The following is a 21,070-nucleotide window of genomic DNA, read 5'->3' on the forward strand; positions in this document are numbered from 1 at the left end:
CCTTTTGAGAATATGACAACAGTGGGGAACCCTCTGAACTATCTAGGCCTTCAGAGAGTGACTTCTGGGAACTAAAAATCCATTTGTTAATGTTTATTTAATAGAATCATAATGCTTTTACACTCTGCAAGTACTGTACTAATGCTCTCAGGTCACTGTTAGGTTTTGGCTGGAAGCAAAAGGGTTAAAGCATTCAACAGAAAACTGTCCAATCAGGACCTTTCCCAGTGGTATCTAGGTCAGTACAGCCAAGTAAGCTCTCCCTTTGGTTATGACTTCAGGAGCTGAACTGTGAGATGTTAAAGTAACTACCAACATAATCAGGAGGTGAGGAACTTTAATTTATAATGAGTGGAACCAATCTCGTGAGAGAAAACCCCACTGTAGGCCTCCTAGAAGTCCAGACTGCCTTTGAATATAAGCCATAGTCCAATCAGGTTTCAGTTAGTTGTTAGAATTAAAAAACAGCTCTTCACTGAAAGAGTCACTAAAACTGATTCATTCAAGGTCAAATATATGGAAATGATATTTGAATGTCTTTTACAAGCTTCAAGCTTGTCTGTGTTTGATTTAGGGAGGCCAAAAATATGTTTATGTGGACCACCGTTAGCTTAGCACTATCACAAACTGGAAATCCCATAGGAGCGCTAGCATAAATTAGCATTGTAGATGTGTTTTTTTCAAGTTTTCACAAAGCTTTGACAACATTTATGGCCTGAACGTAAATGCTAGCTTTACTAGCTCACTGTTTGCCACTGGATGACATAAAAAATTAACAAGAAAGTCTTACATTTAGCCTAGAAAACAGTTTCATTGTAGCTGCACTATGTATTAATATTTCGTTAAAATGAAAAGAATTAGCATTACTGAGTCAAGAGGGAAAAATCTGCTAAAATATGGTATTCTTGTGCTGCTGCGAGTCTCCCCGTAAGGCCTGAAATATTCATTCAAAAGTCTGAGCTGCTGGGATTCTTATCAGCGGTCACTACCTAATGGCAATTCTTGACCTGCCTAACCAGTCCTAATGAGTCAGTTAAGGCCTAAAGAGTTAATGAAGTTCTGAGACTTCACAGCTGAAAGGGTTTTCAAACTTTTGCATATGCCACAATCACTGTTTTGTCTGTTTTCTAAGTTCATCAGATGTAAAGTAGCTGTACATTAGTACATGCAGAGAACGTTATTTTTCTACCTAGTTTGGCTGCTGAAGTTGGGCTTAATTCTTTTCACTTTAAAAATCAACAAAATATGTCATTTAAACTTTTGCACACAACTTTTTACGCCGGCGACTGTTGCTAGATTACAGGTGAATGAGATGGAGTGATACGTGACGAGATCGTGGTCAGATTGGCACTTTCGGCCAGTCATACTTGCAGTGGAACAAGATGTGGTGTAATTATTTATAACGAACAAAACCACACAGTAAAATCGCAAGTGCAGAATGAAATAGTGGAGTGTTTTTAGATGTCTACACAAGAGTGAATTCAACACTGGAGTTTTTGCAGGGCAAAAACAAAAGAGAAAGAGAGAGAGAGAGAGAGAGAGAATTGTACTGAGAACTGAGGCCTAATTAAATCATGGAACATTTTTCTTTGTGAGAATTTGGCAGCGTCACTCTCTCCGTCCAACAAAACTGCTGATGAGGCAGTGGGTGAGTGAGCGAGAGACAGAGGCACAGAGAGACTACGCACACACACACACACACACACACACACACACACACACACACATGCTGTTTCACAACCACCTCAACCCCACTTCCCCTTAAACACACTCACAGTCTTGTAATACTGCCTTTACGAGGGTTTAACAGTAAACTATGTGTTGCTAAACCCAACCTAACCGAAAGGAAACTGCTGCTAATTTACAGCTTCAATTTTGTAACCACTGATGTTGATGTTGACTTTTCCTCACTGGAATAAGTTCCTACAACACTACAAGAACCACTTTTGGTTCCATAAAGAATCTTGAAAAAGTGGAAAAACCATGATAAGGGCTCTTTAAAGTGGGGGTTGATGACCACTAACTAGCCAGCTTCATTATAGCTATAAACATTTCTGATTATTAAACACGACACAATTTTTTACCTCACATTTAACTGGCCAACATTGGTTACCACTACAACTGACAGAATAACACAGCAAGTAAAGGCTAATTAAGTTGGCTTGACAAACCTTAGCAACCACCTGGAATACCATGGCAACCGCCAAGCAACGCCTTAGTAAACACTTAGGATAACTTAGCAACAGCATAGCAACACCTTAGCAGCCACCTGGGATACCACAGCAACAGCCTAGCAACACCTTAGCAACCTCATGGGCTACCATTGCAATGACCTAACAACACTTTAGCAACCACCTGGGGTGCCATGGCAATGACCTAGCAACACCTTAGCACACACTAAGGATAACATAGCAACAGCCTAGCAACACCTTAGCAAACACTTAGGATAACTTAGCCACAGTCTAGCAATACCTAAGCAACCACCTGGGATACCATGGCAATGGCCTAGCAACACCTTTGCAATCACTTAGGATAACATAGCAACAGCCTAGCAACACCTTAGCAACCACCTAAAATAACACCACAACAGCCTAGCAACACCTTAACAACCACCTGGCATACCACAGCAACTGTCTAACAACACCTTAGCAACCTCATGGGATACCATAGCAATTGCTTGGTAACGCCTTAGCAACCACCTGGGATAGCATAACAATAGCATAGTGACACCTTAGCAACCACTTTGGATTTCATTTGTCAAGCCAACCTAAACCTTCCAGTTAACATTTTACAGTCCTACCTTTTACAGCAGAGAGAGCAGATTCATTTAGTGAAGATTAAAAAACAGCTTTATCAGTCTTTTTATTTATTTAAGGTTTAGAAAAGTCATGAGGATGCGAGAACTCAGCACCTTTACCCATGACGACCTACACGCTTTCCAAAAAAGGGTTTTTGAACGCCGTACAAAAACCTCTTTTGGTTCCCTACAGAAACAGGTTTGAAAAGAACTCATGAGCATGAAGAACGTTTTAAAGGTTTAAATAAAGTAAACTGCCCTTGAGCAAGGCACCTAACCCCCAACTGCTCCCCGGGTGCTGTGGATAGGGCTGCCCACCACTCTGGGCAAGTGTGCTCACTGCCCCCTAGTGTGTGTGCATTTACTAGTGTGTATGTGGGTGTTTCACTGCACAAATGGCTTAAATGCGGAGGTGAATTTCCCTGTTGTGGGATTAATAAAGGGTAACTTAACTTAAAGGTTCTACACCAGTACCAGGGGTTCTTCCTAGAAGGTTCTTCATGCTCATTTTAGTGTGAAAAAGGTTCTTCACACTCAAACATCTCCTCTACAAAAATGAGAACCAACTGTAAAAGTGGTTTTTTATGTTGTCATGTAAATTTATTTTTAAACATGTAAAGGTTAAAGATTTTTCTTAGAACCATACATCCAAACCAAGAACCACTCAGGAACCTGTATTTTTGAGACTGAACAGCAGCAACCTGTCTCTGAGTAATTATGGGCATTCACAAAGTAAACAAAAGAAATCACATGCGTCATGACACCTGCCACAGCAGGCAACGTCGGTGGAACAGTTTACGCAAACCAGTGTCTCATCCTCAATGACTTCCAGTGACACAGTGCAGTGACTGGTGTGAAAAGGTCAAACGGAAATTATCCACATTAGTCAGTGGAAAAGAGAATTAAACGTTACTGAGTCTGAGAAAAGGCGCACAGGCTGGTTCTAGACAGTGGTTCACTAACACATACAGGGTTTCAGCTGCGTTCACACTACTAGTATAAAGTGACACGAATCTGATTTTTTTTTGCCACCAAATCATTCACACAAATTTGCCTTTTCTGCCTACACTAGTTTAGCCCCGCCTACTCACACAGAAGTTATAAGGAGTGTTTCGGCCTGCTTTTTGAATGAGGCGCAGTACAGAGCATCCAATTAGAACAGAGGTCATTTACATACATGAGTCTTAAAGGCACAGTAACAAAAAAGCCTTTTTAATCATCAGGAATAAAGAGAAGTTGGAAAATGATCATGAAAAAATGAATCAAGACTGTTTTTGGTAAATAAAACCAAACAAACGGCACAGGAGAAAGTATTAAATGCAAAAAGTTTAAAGTTTAATAAACTTCCACATAGAATTTCATTATAGAGGGGATCGACTTACAGAATGGGGGGCCAGATAGCAAATATCAATGCCCAGAAACATCGACCTAGTGAGGATGATGACCACCAACCAGCCAGCTTCATTATAGCTGAAAACATTTTTTGAGTATTAAACACAACACACCATTTTTTACCTCACACTTAACTGGCTGACATTAGTTACTATAACAACTGATAGAGCACCACAGCGAGTAAAGGCTATTTAAGTTAGCGTGGTGAACATTAGCAAACACTTGGGATACCATAGCAACAGCCTAGCAACACCTTAGCAAACACTAAGGATAACATAGCAACCGTCTAGCAACACCTTAACAATCACCTGGGATACCACAGCCACAGCCTAGCAAGATGATTGCAACATCATGGATAACCATAGCAACTGCCTAGCAACACCTTAGCAACCACATGGGAGTTTAGAACAACAGCCTAGCAACACCTTAGCAACCATGTGGGAGTTCAGAACAACAGCCTAGCAACACCTTAGCAACCATCTGGGATAACATAGCAATGGCCTAGCAAGATCTTAGCAACCACCTGGAAAACCACAGCAATTACCTAGCAACACCTTAGCAGCCATATTAATCAGATCCGGTGTTTTTAGAGCCGTGTGAACACAAAAATCTTCGTGTTGTTAAATCTGTGTGAACGCAGATCCTTTCAAATAAGATCTGAGCCACTTTCATGTGGCTCCAGATCAAAAACACATATGATTCATGGCCATCTGACCTCAATGCTGTGCTACACACATCAATGCACCTGATATTTATTCACCTCCTCCCATGAACAGCGGTGAACTGATCAGAGCACGTCATCTTTGCGATGGCGGATGCGCTGCTAGTTCCTTCTTGATTAGAATGTGGGAATGCAGGTTGTTTCAAAGCAGAGGTGTGTTCACTAAATATGAGACAAATATGAGTCACTTACACACACAAACGTGAACCATCAAGGCGGAAAGATCAGAGCAAAAAACAGAACTGAGCAGTACGACTTCTAACGTGAACGCAGCCTAACACAACGACATAACGGTGATCGGGAGAGTCGGGAGAATCCTCAGAGGGCCGGTGAGGTTTTGGGACGGTTACTGTGGGCTAACATATATAATTCCATGTATACAAACACAGGAACACAGAGACAAACTGTAAACATTACAAAGAAGTCTACATTTGTAGTAAGTTAGGGGTGAAATTAGTGGCCCCCTTGTTAAGTGGTAGGGAAGCACGGGGAACAACCTAACACGGGGGACAATTTAACACGGACTTTTTATGTTGTTATACAAGGTCAAACAGCGCATGCTTCTGGCCACATTACCACATTTCCCAGCCACGGCCTCCTGTGAAAATCCAGAGCGTTTCGTCAGCGTTTTAAAGAGATCTGTGTCAATGAGGGTTTTCAGGGCAAGTACAGTCATTTTTCCACCACAAGTTTTTTTTTTCGGTTACTGAGCTGTTCGTGTAAGAATCCAACTTTATATTAACTTTATATTACTTTAATCACCATCTTGTTGCTACAACGTAGTGCCATTTTGAAGCAGGTGACCAGCTCACAGCAAGTGCAGCTGTGCTTACGTACAGCCTTCGTACTGCGGGGTTAGTTGTAACACGTGTTACTAAGACACCTCTAGTAAACAAAGACAAATAAAGTAAATTTTATCAATTTGTTCCACGTTTACACATATTTTAAAATGAAAAAGACAGAAAACAGGGATTTTCTACTTTATTAGCATCTCTCAGATGTCAGTATTTTGGGTTTAAATAAGTATATTAATGAAATTGACATTAACAGTTTATAAAGCTGCAGTTATTCAGAAACTGTTCCATATTTTACTGATGTGTGATGTTTTTATTTGCTTTCCTAAATATATGTGTCATTGTTTGACACACAGTCTCAGTCAGTTTTCATATATAATTTGATGTGTGTGTGTATCTATTAATTGATCGGTCTGTTTGTCTTACAGATAGATAATACATAATGCAGTACGGTTGGAAAATATATTAGTTTCTTATTATATAGAATTATATTGAATTAACTTTGTTTGCAGTAATTCATCAGACTTTTCTAGCAGGTGTTAGACTGACTCTCTGTCTGTTACAGTTAAACCCACCCTGGGGGTAAATTGTAACATTGCACTTCCTCTTATTTTCAGTGGAATTGTACATGAACAGTAGGAGCTAGAAACAAAGTTCAAGTGTTCCTTTGTAGCAGAGATGTTTATGTTGCTTCTATGAAAACATGATTATTCCAACTTAAATATTTTTCAAATTATTTCACAAAAAACCAAACAGTGTTAGGTTGTGCCCCGCTCTCCCCTACAGCCCATGTGTGGGGAATGTAATTGGTCAGCTAGAGGTAGAAATGCTTAAATCAGTCCTCTATCCTACACACTGTAATCATTTCAGTAAGTTTATTTTGTGTAAAGTGCTTTTTTTATTAATTGCCAGCTCTGCTTTGTGCTACTGAAAGCAGACTTATTGTTTACCCTGTAGTTTTTATGTTTATGTAAGTTTATTCAAAATCATAAATAAACCAAAATAAATTAAGAAAAAAATGTCAGATTTCGGCCACTGTGTCTTGAACTTCGGTTTCATGTGAAAATAGAGAAAATCTGTATTGTCGGAAGAAAACCTCGTATCTCCAAAATGGTAACTTTACAGGAGAAGGAAAAACATACTTTACTTTTAATCTAAGTCAATGGAACTGGACTTTTTTCCAGGTCATTTTGGGCCGTTTCATCATGAAATTTACAAACAATGTAAAGAGCAACAGGAATTTTCAAATTATGTCAAAAACTGAAAAACAACAAAAATGGAGATACGAGGTTTTCTTCCAACAGCAGCCAAATACAGTTAGAATTTGGGGTGGGCTGGTCTACATCATGTAAAAGCCCAATTCCTAAAAGTACAAAGCACTGCACAGTTCAGTGTTGAGTTCAGTGGTGGAAACGAGTGCTATGTTGAATTCACTTGTTATTTCCGCATGAATGAAACGTATCACATCAGCGCTATTACATATTTCATATTTCAGTCTGTTTTCTTTGGGCAATGATTGTGTTGATGTAATATATGTTATTTGTGTGTAAATGATGTACACACTACAATCAAATTGACACCATCATTTTATCAACCTGCTCTCACACATCTGATTTCTGTAACACGTGAAGTCCTATGAGCTGAACAGAGCATGTTACAGGGAAAAACACTGAACTGTGCAATGCTGTAAATCATAAACCACAGGCCCAGTGCAGCCAGCTTTAACTCACTTCCTGAGGCTTAGCATGCACGCGCGCGTGTGTGTGTGTGTGTGTGTGTTTGGACTACTGGCTGAAGTGTGTCATTGGAAACCACAAAGTTAACGGTTTGAGGGAGGGCAGGTAGCACTTGAGTAACACATACAGGTTAGTTTTTATGCCTTTTCAAGACAAAGGGTCATATAAATGTTACATATATAATATGAAAATAAGTTAACACATTCTCTACAGGCACCACACTTAATTATGGCATTTCTCTACAAAGTTTAGTGCACAAATTCTGTTTATTTGCTGAATGTAACACATTGGAAAAAAAATACATAAAATATAAAACGTGCCATAACTTTTACAGGCCATATTATATGTTTTTTTTCCATCCCAATATTTTGCATTCATCATATTCGTGTTCTCTGTGGAGGATGTGTTAACTTATTTTCACTTAGACAATCAACAAAATGTGTCATTTGACCGGGGGCAGCCAAACTTTTGCATACGATTTAGGGCTGGGCGATAAAATGACAATGATAATTATCGTGATATAACTTTCCTCGATAGAACTATAAGAAATGTTCGATAAATTTTCGATATAAAAAACCTTTCTCATACCTCCGTGTTCTAGCGAAAGCCCTGGTGGCATTTTCTACTAAGGCGACACTACTCTGCTGTCGCCACGAGGGGGCGCACTTCCGAGTTTTTCGACATGTGGGTATTGTCTGTTTGAGTGGAGCGACCGGCAATCTGTTCTGCAGTGACCAAGTGCGAGTGACGAGGTCAGTGGCGTAACTGTACTGTCCTACAGTGAACTCACCTCTTTCCTAACATCCTAACCAGCTTTAGCAGCATTAAATCACGTCTGCTCCTCACAGCTACAGCACTGTTACAGCGCTCAGGCATATTTTAGTATTAGTGCTTTAGCTTCCCAGGCTAGCTGTTTTTAGGGCTGTTTTAACTTGAAGCAGTGCTCTGTCACTCACACAGCATGGCGAACTGATGTTACTGTAGATCAAACAAGACAAAAAAGCACTGATTTCAGTTTAAACGTACCTAAAAGGAGGAGTGAGTGTTTGTCATGTTCTGACCATAAAGGACAGTTTAAAACAGCAATTAACCACCTAGGAGCAAAAATCAGTCTTTAAACTTGAAAGAAATAATGATTTGACATTTATGGCGATATGTATCGTTATCGACTGATATTAATTTTTTTATCGTGATAACATTTTTGGCCATATCGCCCAGCTCTAATATGACTGTATGCATATACATCGATCAGGCATAACATTATGACCACCTCCTTGTTTCTACGCTCATTGTCCATTTTATCAGCTCCACTTACTATATAGGTGCACTTTGTAGTTCTACAGTTACAGACTGTAGTCCATCTGTTTCTCTGCATACTTTGTTAGCCCCCTTTTACCCTGTTCTTCAGTGGTCAGGACCCCCATGGACCCTCACAGAGCAGGTACTATTTGGGTGGTGGATCATTCTCAGCACTGCAGTGACACTGATGTGTGGTGTGTTAGTGTGTGTTGTGCTGGTCTGAGTGAATCAGACACAGCAGTGCTGCTGGAGTTTTTAAACACTGTGTCCACTCACTGTCCACTCTATTAGACACTCCTACCTTGTCAGTCCACCTTGTAGATGTAAAGTCAGAGACAGTAGCTCATCTGCTGCTGCACAGTTTGTGTTGGTCATCCTCTAGTCCTTCATCAGTGGTCACAGGACACTGTTGGCTGGATGTTTTTGGTGACACTGAGGTGTTTAAAAACTCCAGCAGCACTGCTGTGTCTGATCCACTCAGACCAGCACAACACCACCACGTCAGTGTTACTGCAGTGCTGAGAATGATCCACCACCCAAATAGTACCTGCTCTGTGAGGGTCCATGGGGGTCCTGACCACTGAAGAACAGGGTAAAAGGGGGCTAACAAAGTATGCAGAGAAACAGATGGACTACAGTCTGTAACTGTAGAACTACAAAGTGCTCCTATATAGTAAGTGGAGCTGATAAAATGGACAATGAGCACAGAAACAAGGAGGTGGTCATAATGTTATGCCTGTTCGGTGTACTTCCATACCAAAACACTTCCATAAAGCATTTAGACTGGTCTTTCTCCAGTATACTAGTTCCCCTTCAATAGCAAACTTCAAAAAGCAGAAGTTCTCACCGGCCCCATGCATGAATAAATAAAGTTCCTTTGTTAAGTAAACTGGTAGGAAGTTGGCTAAAACCATTTACTGTCAGTGTGACCATCTGCTGATGACTGAGGCCTGGGATATGCATTATAAAAGGCTGAGTGATGCATGCTGGGAAACGTAGTTGAATCAGTGGCAGTTCCTCACCATTCCATGATGATGAGCAGGCACTTTTTCCCATGGTACATATTTTCGTACAGGCTGAGGATCCGCACTATATACGGCCCTCCGGAGACGCGCCAGTGCAGTTCCACTTCGCGCCGAGCCTTCGGGCTGTCGTAGAGAATCTGCAGGGAAAGGAAACAGAGGTCAGCAGGGAAAATGAAGCTCCATTAATCCAGCAGGCTGGAATGCGTTTTCTTCTCTATCTGATTGTGTTTGGAGGCAGGCTTTCAGGAAATGACCGTTTGAGCAAACAGTTGTGCTGGGGTACGTGTAAAGGGATGTTTAGGCCATGAAGAAATGAAGAAACTTTAACTGAAAAGTGAAAAGGTTGTATCATACAGATGGAGGCCTCTATGAAAATAAACTATATCTTTATATCTATAAATATATTGTCACTGTCATAGCAAAACCTTGTAAATAATCTGATTTTTCATTTGTTTTTATGCAGCATTTGATAATGGTAGCTGCGCTTTACATTGTATGAACACTGCATGATGAAAGAATCAATAGAAATAATCAAAAATGATTACCTATAATTACTGAAATATAATATTTAATTTCATTTATGTACACCGAAGTTTTTTTTCCTTTTTTTATAAAATGTCAGATTTTCAGATATAAAAGGTTTGGTTTTTTTATGACATCTACAATGTGCTGTCAGTTTAATTTTCAAATATAAACTGAATATATTGTAATATATTGTCAATACATCACAATATACATATTTACTACAGCATACTAATACACTGAATGCAACATATTACCATAAAGACCTATACATTTTCAATATATCACATTTTTTAGGGCTGTCAAACAAGGAAAATACTCATGATTCATCACCTCATTTAGTATAGTTAAGTTACTGAACGAGGCACAATACAAGGCAGCCAATCAGAACAGAGGTCATTTACATGTATCAGTCTTAAAGGCACAGAAACAAAAAACAGCCTGTATAATTCTAAGGGGAAAAGAGAGGTTAGAAGATGATCATGTGAACTGAACTGGTGCATGAAACCACATACGCCACTTTTTCCGAACATCAGGGGCGTTAATCGTTTAGCTTGTCATTTTTTATTTATTTATTTATTTATTTTTTGCATGGGTAACTGCACTGGTTCCACAATGTTCTGATTCAAGCAGCTGAAATACCACAAAATCAATCATTATGTTCATTTTCCTGTTCATTCTGTTCTCTCTGCCTCTGAAAGTCAATTAGAGCTGGTTTGCATGTGTCTAACAGAGTCTTTAGCTCTTTGTTGGAGACTAGATGAAACCAGTTATTCAACCGAGCAACTATTTTAACACAATACAAAGCCTTCCATCCGTGTTATGCAATTTACCGAACTGTCTAGGTTCGCTGGAGCGGTTTGGGAAAGTTTCTGCTTGGACACTCTCCCGCCGAACATCACGTAGAGGCTGTACCTGCATCTTTTTCCTCTAAAGTACAAAGGAATTCACACAAAAGGGCAGCGAAATGAGGAAAAGGTGGTTTGAAGAAGGGCTGAGGTAGAACAGCTATCACTAATGGTGTAAAATGACTGCAATGTAAGAAAGCATGTCCAGTGATACAGAGAATAATCAGATTTACAGCCAAATACTTTTCAGAAAAGAGCAGTAAAATGAAGGAAACAAAAGCTACAAACTCCAAACAGATGGTTATCAGCAATCATTCTATTCAGAACCATGAGTTGTACTTAGAATCAATTCATGCTTAAATGGCTCTTTGCATGGTGAAGTGGTTCTTTAGCTAAATGTAGAATGTGTTTTATATGGTTCTATGTAGGACCTTTTTGAAAATGGTTCTAATATAGCACCAAAAAGGGTTCTTTTATTGTTACTATGTCACGCTTGTAACAATAGCAGAACTCCTTCTGGTGCTATACAGAACCATATACAACACATTCTCCATTATTCTGAAGAACTATATCACCATGCAAAGAACCGTTAAAGCATGATAGATATAATATATAGATTCGGGGTCTGTATAGAACTATTGCCCTTACTAAAGAACCGTTGATGAACCTTCTTTTTTTGAATGTGGAAGATTTATCTATCAATAGTTTATGATGGTTGGAACGGTAAACAAGCAAGTCCAGGAATAAGCAGAATAAAATTACATTTATAGTGATTCATTCAAGTTCTTTTACGCTTGTAAAGACCCTCCCTCCTTCTCAAGTTCTCTCTCTCTCTCTCTGTCTCTCTTAGTCTCTCGCCCTCAGTAAGTGACAGACAGGAATAGGCGTGAGGCCTTGACATTGCACATGTCTTCCATCAGAGAGTATTTTTGGCAGCAGAGCGTAATCCATCTCCTTCACCACACACCTCTGCGCATGAAATAACAGGGCTCTCCTACAACGAGCAGCAAAACGATCCTGTCCTTTTACAGCGCTGTTTACAAAAGCTCTATGTTTCATTTTTTAAAAATGAAAACAAAATTATTTCACATATGTATACTTTTTGGAACATATTACTGCATATATATATATATATCATCGCTATCCAAAGAAAAACAAGTATCTCCAAAAACCTTTTCAATGTAAGTTTATGGAAAGAGATTTTATTTTAGGCAAATTTGGAGCATTTCTATTGGTCGTTAAACATGAATACATGTTTTTCATTGGACAGAATGAATATATCTATATCTATCTATATCTATATCTATCTATCTATCTATCTATCTATATATATATATATATATATATATATATAAAAACATACTTTACTTTTAATGTTTTAGTCCATGTAAAGGGCAACAGGTATTTTCACAGGTATTTTCAAATATTATCTAAAACAAAAAACTGACAAAAAAGGAGATACAAGGTTTTGTTCCGACAGCAGTGTTGTAATACATGTATTACATTTGGGTCATATCGGAAAATTACACAGAAGCCTCAACAACAAAACATATTTGTTTCCAGTATTTAGTGTCCACTTTTCACCTTTGTTACAGCTTCCATTCTTTTTTTATGACACTTGCTTTCAGTTTTTCAATGAAATCTCTAGAGATATTTTTCCACACCTCCAAAGTTCAGCCTTAGAAGTTGGATATATGTACTGCATCTCACAGTCCAAGTAATCTAAGCACATTCAGTGATGTTGAGGTCTCAGACTCATAGTGCTGAGTCATCTTCTCACAGTGGAAGGATGGACAGAAACACCTGTGGATTTTATCTCTTCTCACATGAGAGAGGCAGCTGAGGTGAGTTTGGGTAGCTGCTTGTGTGAACGTTAGTGTATCACTGAAGGGGATCTTAATGCCAGTGAAACCTTTGGGAACAGCTTTTGTTGGGAGGACGCAGCTGTAACTGGTTGGCTTTAAGATTGGAAGAATAGAAGAGTTGAAGCTGCAGTAGAACACAGAAGCAAAAAGTGGGTAAAACAGGAAATATTGATAGAATTAATGCTTAGTGCTGGAGGGCTTGTGAATTTTCCATTAAATATAAGTTTCCTGCTTTTTTCTAATACTGAAAAATGAATAACTCATCCTTAATGGCTGTTTTGACTGGAAACGAATACTGTACTGTGTTTATAATACATATCAGACATATTATTATTACATACAGGTACTCATCCTGTAACACATAGGGTACATATATATGAGCTCATGTCCTGCCAAGCTAGAAAAACAAACCTGCGTGTTTAATCGTGAGAACATGATGAACATGATGAAGCGTTTTCACAAACACGCTCAAAAGCTTCAAGATATAAATTTCATTATTTAAACAAGCAAAACCCAACGTCCCGGGCCTTCTTCATCTCAGCTAACAATGGCCCAGAGACAGCGCATTACCATAGAGGAATCCACAACGGGCCTTCATTAGGCTGCTGCTCATCATGCGGTTACAGGCAAACAAATAAACGAACAGAAAAAAACAAACCGACAGGCGAAACCGAGCCGCAATTTGTATCAATTAAAGCCGAAAGCTGTTTGTGTGTGAATAAGGTGAGGAGGCGTTGATGTGTAATGCAATCTGACCTCCACCCACTTAAACACTGCTTTCTGTTGATCGTAAACTATCAGCTAGTGTGTGTTTCAGTACGGAGGGCTGGCAGCTCTTTATGGTAAAGAGTCGTGCTTCACTTGTTGACTGAGGATTTGCACTAGCAGCTAATGATTCATTCTGTAGCCTTTCTCAGTTCAGTCGTTCATTCAGTGAGGAAAGCCACAAATGAAAACACCGTTCGTAAGTCTCACCTCTAGTATTAATAGTTTTTGGTAAAGACTTGATGACGCCCACCTAAGCTTTTCATAACAACTGACATATCGCTGCTGTCGGAAGAATACCTCCTATCTCGTTTGACGTTTTTCAGTTTTCGACATAATTTGAAAATGCCTGTTGCCCTTTACATTGTGTGTAAATGTCATGATATATGGACCAAAAGAAAAGACCCAAAATGACTTGGAAATAATTCTGGTTCCATTGACTTACACTAAAAGGAAAGTAGGTTTTTTCCTTCTCCTCTAAAGTTACCATTTTGGAGATACGAGGTTGCTGTGTTCCAAAGACTAGGCTGCAGCCGATGTAGAGTGGCTCTTCCGCAGGTCTGTCCTATGAAGACTTCTCCTTAATAGCCTCTTGGTCACACAAATGGTCCTAACGAGGCTGCGTGGTGACGTCACCAGAAGGGTTCCACCTCTTGTGAGGGAACTGGTGAGAGCCTGTTGCATTGTGTTTGTTGCTATGGTAGCTGATACACCAACAAGCTTATGTAGTACAATAAACTACATTCATACAAATACTTCTGATTAAAATACGATACATGGACAAACCTTCTAACAAGGTCATGAAGCTGAATTCAAGGACGTGAACAACTTTTAAAACAAGCTTTTCTCCAGCGGCTTTGTTTTTCATTTTCGTGATGCTGTTTTTTTTTCCCCTTTGCATCGTTCATGCGCAGAGAACTGTGGGTATCTGAAGGCCTGGAAGGAGACATCAGTTGAGTCCTCGAAATCTATCTGTCTGCATTTCTAGGCTGTATACGAAGGGTCCTTCACTTTGGAATAGCCTTCTATGATGTAGCGGCCGAGAAATGCGGCCTACCTCGGCTGCAGTCCAGGCTTTGGAACGCAGCTATTAACTTGCACAAACATATATAGAGACGTATTGTAAGTGTCAGGCTGCTTATGTTAATTTTTGTTGTGACAACTGATATTAATGGTAAAACATCCACATAAATAGCCATATAACCATATTGCCCACCACTGCACAGACTTAACCCAGGCAGAAACAGAAGATAAAATATATAACTACAGTATTTTGAGAAACTGTATCACGCCTCGCTCACACTCACACACACTCACACGCGCACTCTGACAGACATACGCACGTGTGAACACCCTAGCTCAGCAATCCTACCGTGGGTTAAGCTCTGGATAAGACAAACAGGATTTCTTTCTAATGCGAGATGACACCTGTGTGTATGTGGGAGGGAAACCAATTCCTAAGCTGCTTATCCTCCCAGGTCACGAGAGGTGCTGGAGCCTAACCTAGCGGATGGCAGGAAAGACCCTGGACAGGTTGCCAGTCCATCACAGGGCAGACACACAGACCATAGGCTGCGTTCCAAAGCCTGGGCTGCATTTCTTGGCTGCTACATTACAGAAGGCGGTTCGAAAGGTAAGGACCCTTCATATACAGCCTAGAAATGCAGCCTACGTTCTGAGTGAGTTGAAGGACGCAACTGATGTCTTCTTTTAGACAGTCCTACTGAGGACCCACCCTACCTCGGCTGTGGCCTAGGCTTTGATACACAGCTACATACATTCATCCACTGCATGTTAAGCTGGCCACATCAGGCGTTTGTCAGTACCATTCTGACTGGCTACCCACACAAAGCAACCACTTCCATGAGGCTTAGTAAGTGGCTGACCACTGTGACAGAGCCTTTTGGTTTGTTTTTGTTGCATGCTTTGAGAATCAGCTGCCCCTACGCACTAGATAAAAACAGCAGCTTGTGGTCCTGATGGGGAGTCGTTTCCAAAAGAATTGATTCTTCGGCTCCAACACATCTGGGAGTCAGAGTCGACTCTTGGCCAGTGACTCAGAGTCTAAACGCTTGGAGTCGACTCTCCAACTCTGTCGTAATTGGCTCGAGGGACATGTTGACCGAGGCGTGTGTGCAGCAGGAAAGAGTCGTGAGTTTGTTTAATTAACAGCTGTAAACAATGCCAATGCTGCTCACCAGCTGCTGCAGCACAAACTCTACTCACAGCAATATTTTTGATACATCCTGCACTGCTCTGCATCCCAGTCTTCTTTTTCTATGATATGACCCAATGATTTGAAACAGTGCAAGGCACAAAAACAAACCCAGAAAAACAAAAAAAATATATATATATTTCATAGAATGTTGTTTAAAAGAGGATTGGGCAACATATTTGCCAGCTTCTGATTTAAGTTTCACCCTAAAAGGTGCTGCACACCATTAAGGTAGATGCTGCATCATTTAAGGTGGAACTGCAAAGTTGAATAGGAGGAAGCTGGCGAATACAGAGACATCTTCAGCCTTGTGATAAACAATAATATCCAACTGCTATGGAACGAAAACTTGGTTTCTTTTCAAGGAATTGAAAAAGAATTTGAAAACATTTCCTTTTTCAAAGAATTAAGACAACAGTAATGATTTTCTCAGTACATCACTCGGAGTTTCCCCTCACCCCTCAGTATGTGAAACAATAGGGTTGAAAAATTCATTGTTTTTATATCGAAATCGCAATTTGACAGACTTTTTAATCTGCAAGAGCTGCAATTTTAATTATTTGCTAGAAATTTAACCTACTAATGCAAAGCTCATAACCTGGCAGTCTGGCAAATGAGATTCAGTATTCAAGCCTCAAGTCTTTGCCTTTTTGCTTGTTTTAAAATATATGAACTAAAACAAGTGCATTTAAATCACAATCACTACACTGGTCAGAAAAATCGAATCCCCCAAATCGTTCCGAAATCAGCTGATGGTAATATGTACTAAAACATTACCCAGCTGTAATCCTTTGTCAAGCTATCGAATATTACTTGGTATAATGATGGATTTTCATCATATCACTATAATCTCTTACTCAAAAAATTGGGTAAACTATGATTAGGACGCTTTTATCTCTGCCGCATCCCATTGTCACCAGCTCTGGCACTCGAGTGGCGTCAACTCGATTCCAGCAGCAGGAGTCGAAAGTCAGAGTCGACTTCAGAAAACCCGGACTCGTGCATCACTAGTTTGTAGTTGGTTATGTTGCATTTCAGTCAAAGTAGGCGGCTCTCGGCTGTTTTGAGGAGCGAAATGCACTAGACCCTCTGACAACAGGCAGAAGTCTGGTTTGCGAGTCTAGGCTGGACTTTGTGACAGACCAGAAAACCCCAGACCGGAGACATCTCTCACTTTTGAAGCGGCTCAGCAAAAAATAAACATACACAATTTCCCCCTTTTTCCAAATATAGTCAAGGTTTCATTTCTGCCGAATCCCTTTGTCACCGGCTATGCCGCTGTCTTAAAATTAGGTGGCGTCGACTCGATTCCAGCAGCAGGAGTCGAGAGTCGGGTCCAGAAAACCCAGTGTCATGCATCACTAGTTTGTGGCTGGTTATCCTGCATTTCAGTCAAATGGCCCTTTCCTATCAAAGTAGGTGCTATGCATTAGACTCTGAGTCTGGCTTGAGAGTCTAGGCTGGACCTTGTGACAGACCAGAAAACCCCAGACCGGAGACATCTTTCACTTTTACAGTGGCTCAGCAAAAAACAAACGTACACAATTTCCCCTTTTCTCAATACAGTGAATCAGTCAAGTCATGTTTGGAGACTAAAGTTTGCTTCCTTTGTTACGCTACAAAGCTAAAACCGGATCCATAATCTCCAAGTACTTACCAGTCCTATATGTCTACACTGTCGCTGTTACAGGACCTCCTAAATCTATTTTTTGCTTTTTATGTTGTGATTTTGAAAATTAAAGCATTTTATATTTTGTGAACATTTCACAAAGACTGGACCAAGAGAATTCTTGAAAAGTACTTTTTTCTATTTGTATGCTACACTGACAGATGTTAAATGTTTTTTTTCTAATCCAGTAAATCCATGAATGCTGAGAAAAAAACGTTAATTTGCTGTGTAGTTCTATGAAACAAGGACTTTAAACTCAAGTGTTACCCACAGTAGTTACACTATGTGACACCATATCGTATTGCAAACACAGCAGAATGGGCTAAAACACAACTGTACCCAGAATTAGTTACACGAGCAATGTATTCATGGGAACATGCTCCAGATTCACATAGACTGGGATACAAGATCTGTGGTTTTCCCATAGAACTGAGCCCCTCTTGCTGTGTAGTCACACTCACATGGGATACAATTTGACCTCACTGAACCTACTTTTATTATTCAATTATTCATCTTAGTTTTTTTCAGAAACTGCTATGAATTATTTAGTGACTACTGTGAAACCAGTATGTAGGTTATGCTGTTATGACAGTGAGGTTTAAAGGTGGACCCACATACAGACCCTTACCAAAAGTAGGGTCAATTACAGACAATTTACAGACAGGCGGTTTCTCCACCTGATCAGGGCTGCATGCATTTTTGAAAGCATGTTTTTTTGCATCAAAATTTTGGGCTAAGATAAAACTGCTTTTTAAATTTTTATTTTTATTTTATTTTTTTTCACTAACCCTAGCAGATAAAACATCTCTTCGGTCTATTATGGGTGCTAAAGTGTTGATTTATTTAGCAAATCACAATTTGTAGTAAACAATCCATTTTTAACACCAAAATAGGGTTTGTGTTGGTGCAAAGCATTAAAAGCATTCTGCCTCTGCTTTTCTTTTTTTTTAAACACTGAATCACTTCAGAAGAAAAATGTAGCTAAACATCATATAGAAGATGAAAAATACTTTTGTTGCCATCCCGTGCTTGTTGTTTCCAGGACAGCGCTCTCTTTTTGCTCATGCACAGACTGAGAAAAACGAAAGAAATCAGAGTAAGGGTAAAACCTGAATACTGAGCTAAAATCCAGCTCACTTTATCAGATGTCTTACTCGGATTTCTAGGCCTTAATCTGACTATGCTGTTTACATGACCACTTGAATAATCAGATAACTGCAGATAATGATCTCAATATTATCTTAATCATTATTTACACGCTACACTGAGGTAACTGGTGGTTAGCTAGTGTTAAACTGTATGCTACAAACTAATGCTAGCTAAGTAAGATAAGATCAGAGTTTCTTTAGCAATGATATGTGTTTTGAACAGCCAGAGAGATCTTGTGTTAGCACATTCTCAGACTCAGAGGCTCCGCCTATATGTAGACGGACCATTTGATATCTATTGCACATCAAGCTGGCCACTTTAGAGGGTCATTCTAGCTGGCTACCTGCATGTAGCATGCACTTCCACAAGCCTTAATCACCTGCCCCTACATGTTGCACAAGAAACTGCAGCTTGTGTGGTTGGTTATTTTGCTTGTCAGTTAAACGGCCCTTTCCTGTCAAAGTAAGAGGCTCCTGGCCCACGTTAAGGGCCCACAATTCACTAGACTCTCTGAATATAGACAGAAGTCTGGCTTGCGAAACTAGGCTGGACTCTGGGACTGACCAGGAATCTCCCAAACCAGCGACAGAGACACTTTTAAAGGACCAGGTCAGCAAAAAAGTACACAAAGGGGAAACCCTTTCCTCAAATATAGCCAATCAGCCAAGACGGGTTTAGTTTCATATGTTACGCTACAATGCTAGGACCAGATTTTGCCCTGATTCTGATGCTAACACCCAAGTATTAGCACTTTATTCTGTGTTCTGACACTGGTGTTGATTTTTGGGCTTCTTTTTACTATTTTTGGGTGAGATTTTGTCACAAACATCTGGCAACTGTGCACACTGAATGTGAATGAAGACTTATGAGGATGATTCAATATCGATCTCTGTCCCTCTTCGCCACAACGGCATTATCGACCATGTATAGTTTATTGCAGCATTTAATTTCCTGAGTCTGCAGGTTGGGCCGAGTCGCATGATTTAATAGTCTCCGCTATAAAAGAAAAAAAAAAACACCAGGAGACAGATCGATTTGAGTGTCTGTGCGAGCAAACGCAGGCCTTAATGAGGAACAAATGAAAAAGACAGAGCAGGATACAGCAGAAGGGCAGGAAGTCTAATACAAACGTGCACTTAACGCTGTCTAAACACACCTGCTTCACATCATCCTGAGCACGATTAGTGAGTTAGAATAATGGACCACAGCATGATGGTAGATTTGCAGGAGGTCAGCAGGGTGTCCGAGTTACAGGATGTGAACCAATACTGTCTGTGTGGTGTCAAAAGGCCAGTTTTGACCAGAGACAGATTAGCTTTCTTACAGGCTGTATAAACCATCTTTATATAGTATCACTTTATACAGTTTCTCTACCGTTTAAGGATTACGGCTATGCTCGGAAACGTTTGGAAAACTCAGACCTGATCCTTAATCGCCAGAGAGACATTAAACTCAGGCATTCCCACCTAAAAAGTTGTGTTAAGCAGTGTTCTGTAGCTCAGCATCATCAATTTGAGCCCTCAATTTCATTTTACCTTTCATCAATGTTGTTTAACTACAATACCCAGCATGCATTATGCAAACATACAACCAAAGGGAATCCCTGTAGTGTCAACCAATCCTGACTGGTAGCATAGCCACAGGCTAATAGATGTAACCATGCTGGCATTAGTGAAACTCTTACCTTGTTTTTTGAACAATATAGCTTTTTAGCAATGGAAAAATATTTTAAATGGAAAAAATGTGACAAAAATTCCAATCTTAAAATCATAATAAGCCATCAGATATCTTTTTGACTCCACGGGCTCTTTAGAGTTTGCTCCAGCAGGCTTAAAATCTAAAAATCTTAAAGGAAATTCAATTTTTCCTTTTTTTTTTGAAAAATTCTACATATTTAAACCATTAAGATGTAAAGAAAGTCATTCAGATTGGTTTAAAACATACAAAAAAAACATTCTTCCCTGATCTATGACTTTTTTACCATTATCAACATTACATATAAAAACTCAGTGAACAAAATGGCTATATTTGCTATTTTATATCTTATATTTGACATCACAGCCTGGTTCTGTCACCGCCACTGTAAAGAAATCTGAGACGGTAGGTTTCCCCTCAGTGAACCATTTCATATCGAACCACATTCTTTGTTTAAACCTCAGCTGAAATGTCAACAATCTCTGTAACTCCTCTTTGAATATTGAGTTTAAATGCTTACAGTATGACTGAACTTATATAAATGCCACATAATCGAAGAGCAGGGTCTCCCAACTACA

The 21,070-nt window shown here is 39.7% G+C and overlaps 1 protein-coding gene across 1 annotated transcript in view; it reads right to left on the bottom strand.

Moving 5' to 3' along the window:
- mapkapk3 (MAPK activated protein kinase 3) overlaps positions 1-21,070 on the bottom strand; it is a 56,062-nt gene that overhangs the window by 14,578 nt on the left and 20,414 nt on the right. Inside the window, exon 2 of the mRNA XM_036559483.1 lies at positions 9,762-9,901. Coding sequence (XP_036415376.1) covers positions 9,762-9,901 — 140 coding nt within the window. The remainder of the gene's footprint in view (positions 1-9,761; positions 9,902-21,070) is intronic.

This window comes from Colossoma macropomum, unplaced genomic scaffold (assembly GCF_904425465.1).
Source record: "Colossoma macropomum unplaced genomic scaffold, Colossoma_macropomum, whole genome shotgun sequence".
Taxonomy (NCBI): domain Eukaryota; kingdom Metazoa; phylum Chordata; class Actinopteri; order Characiformes; family Serrasalmidae; genus Colossoma; species Colossoma macropomum.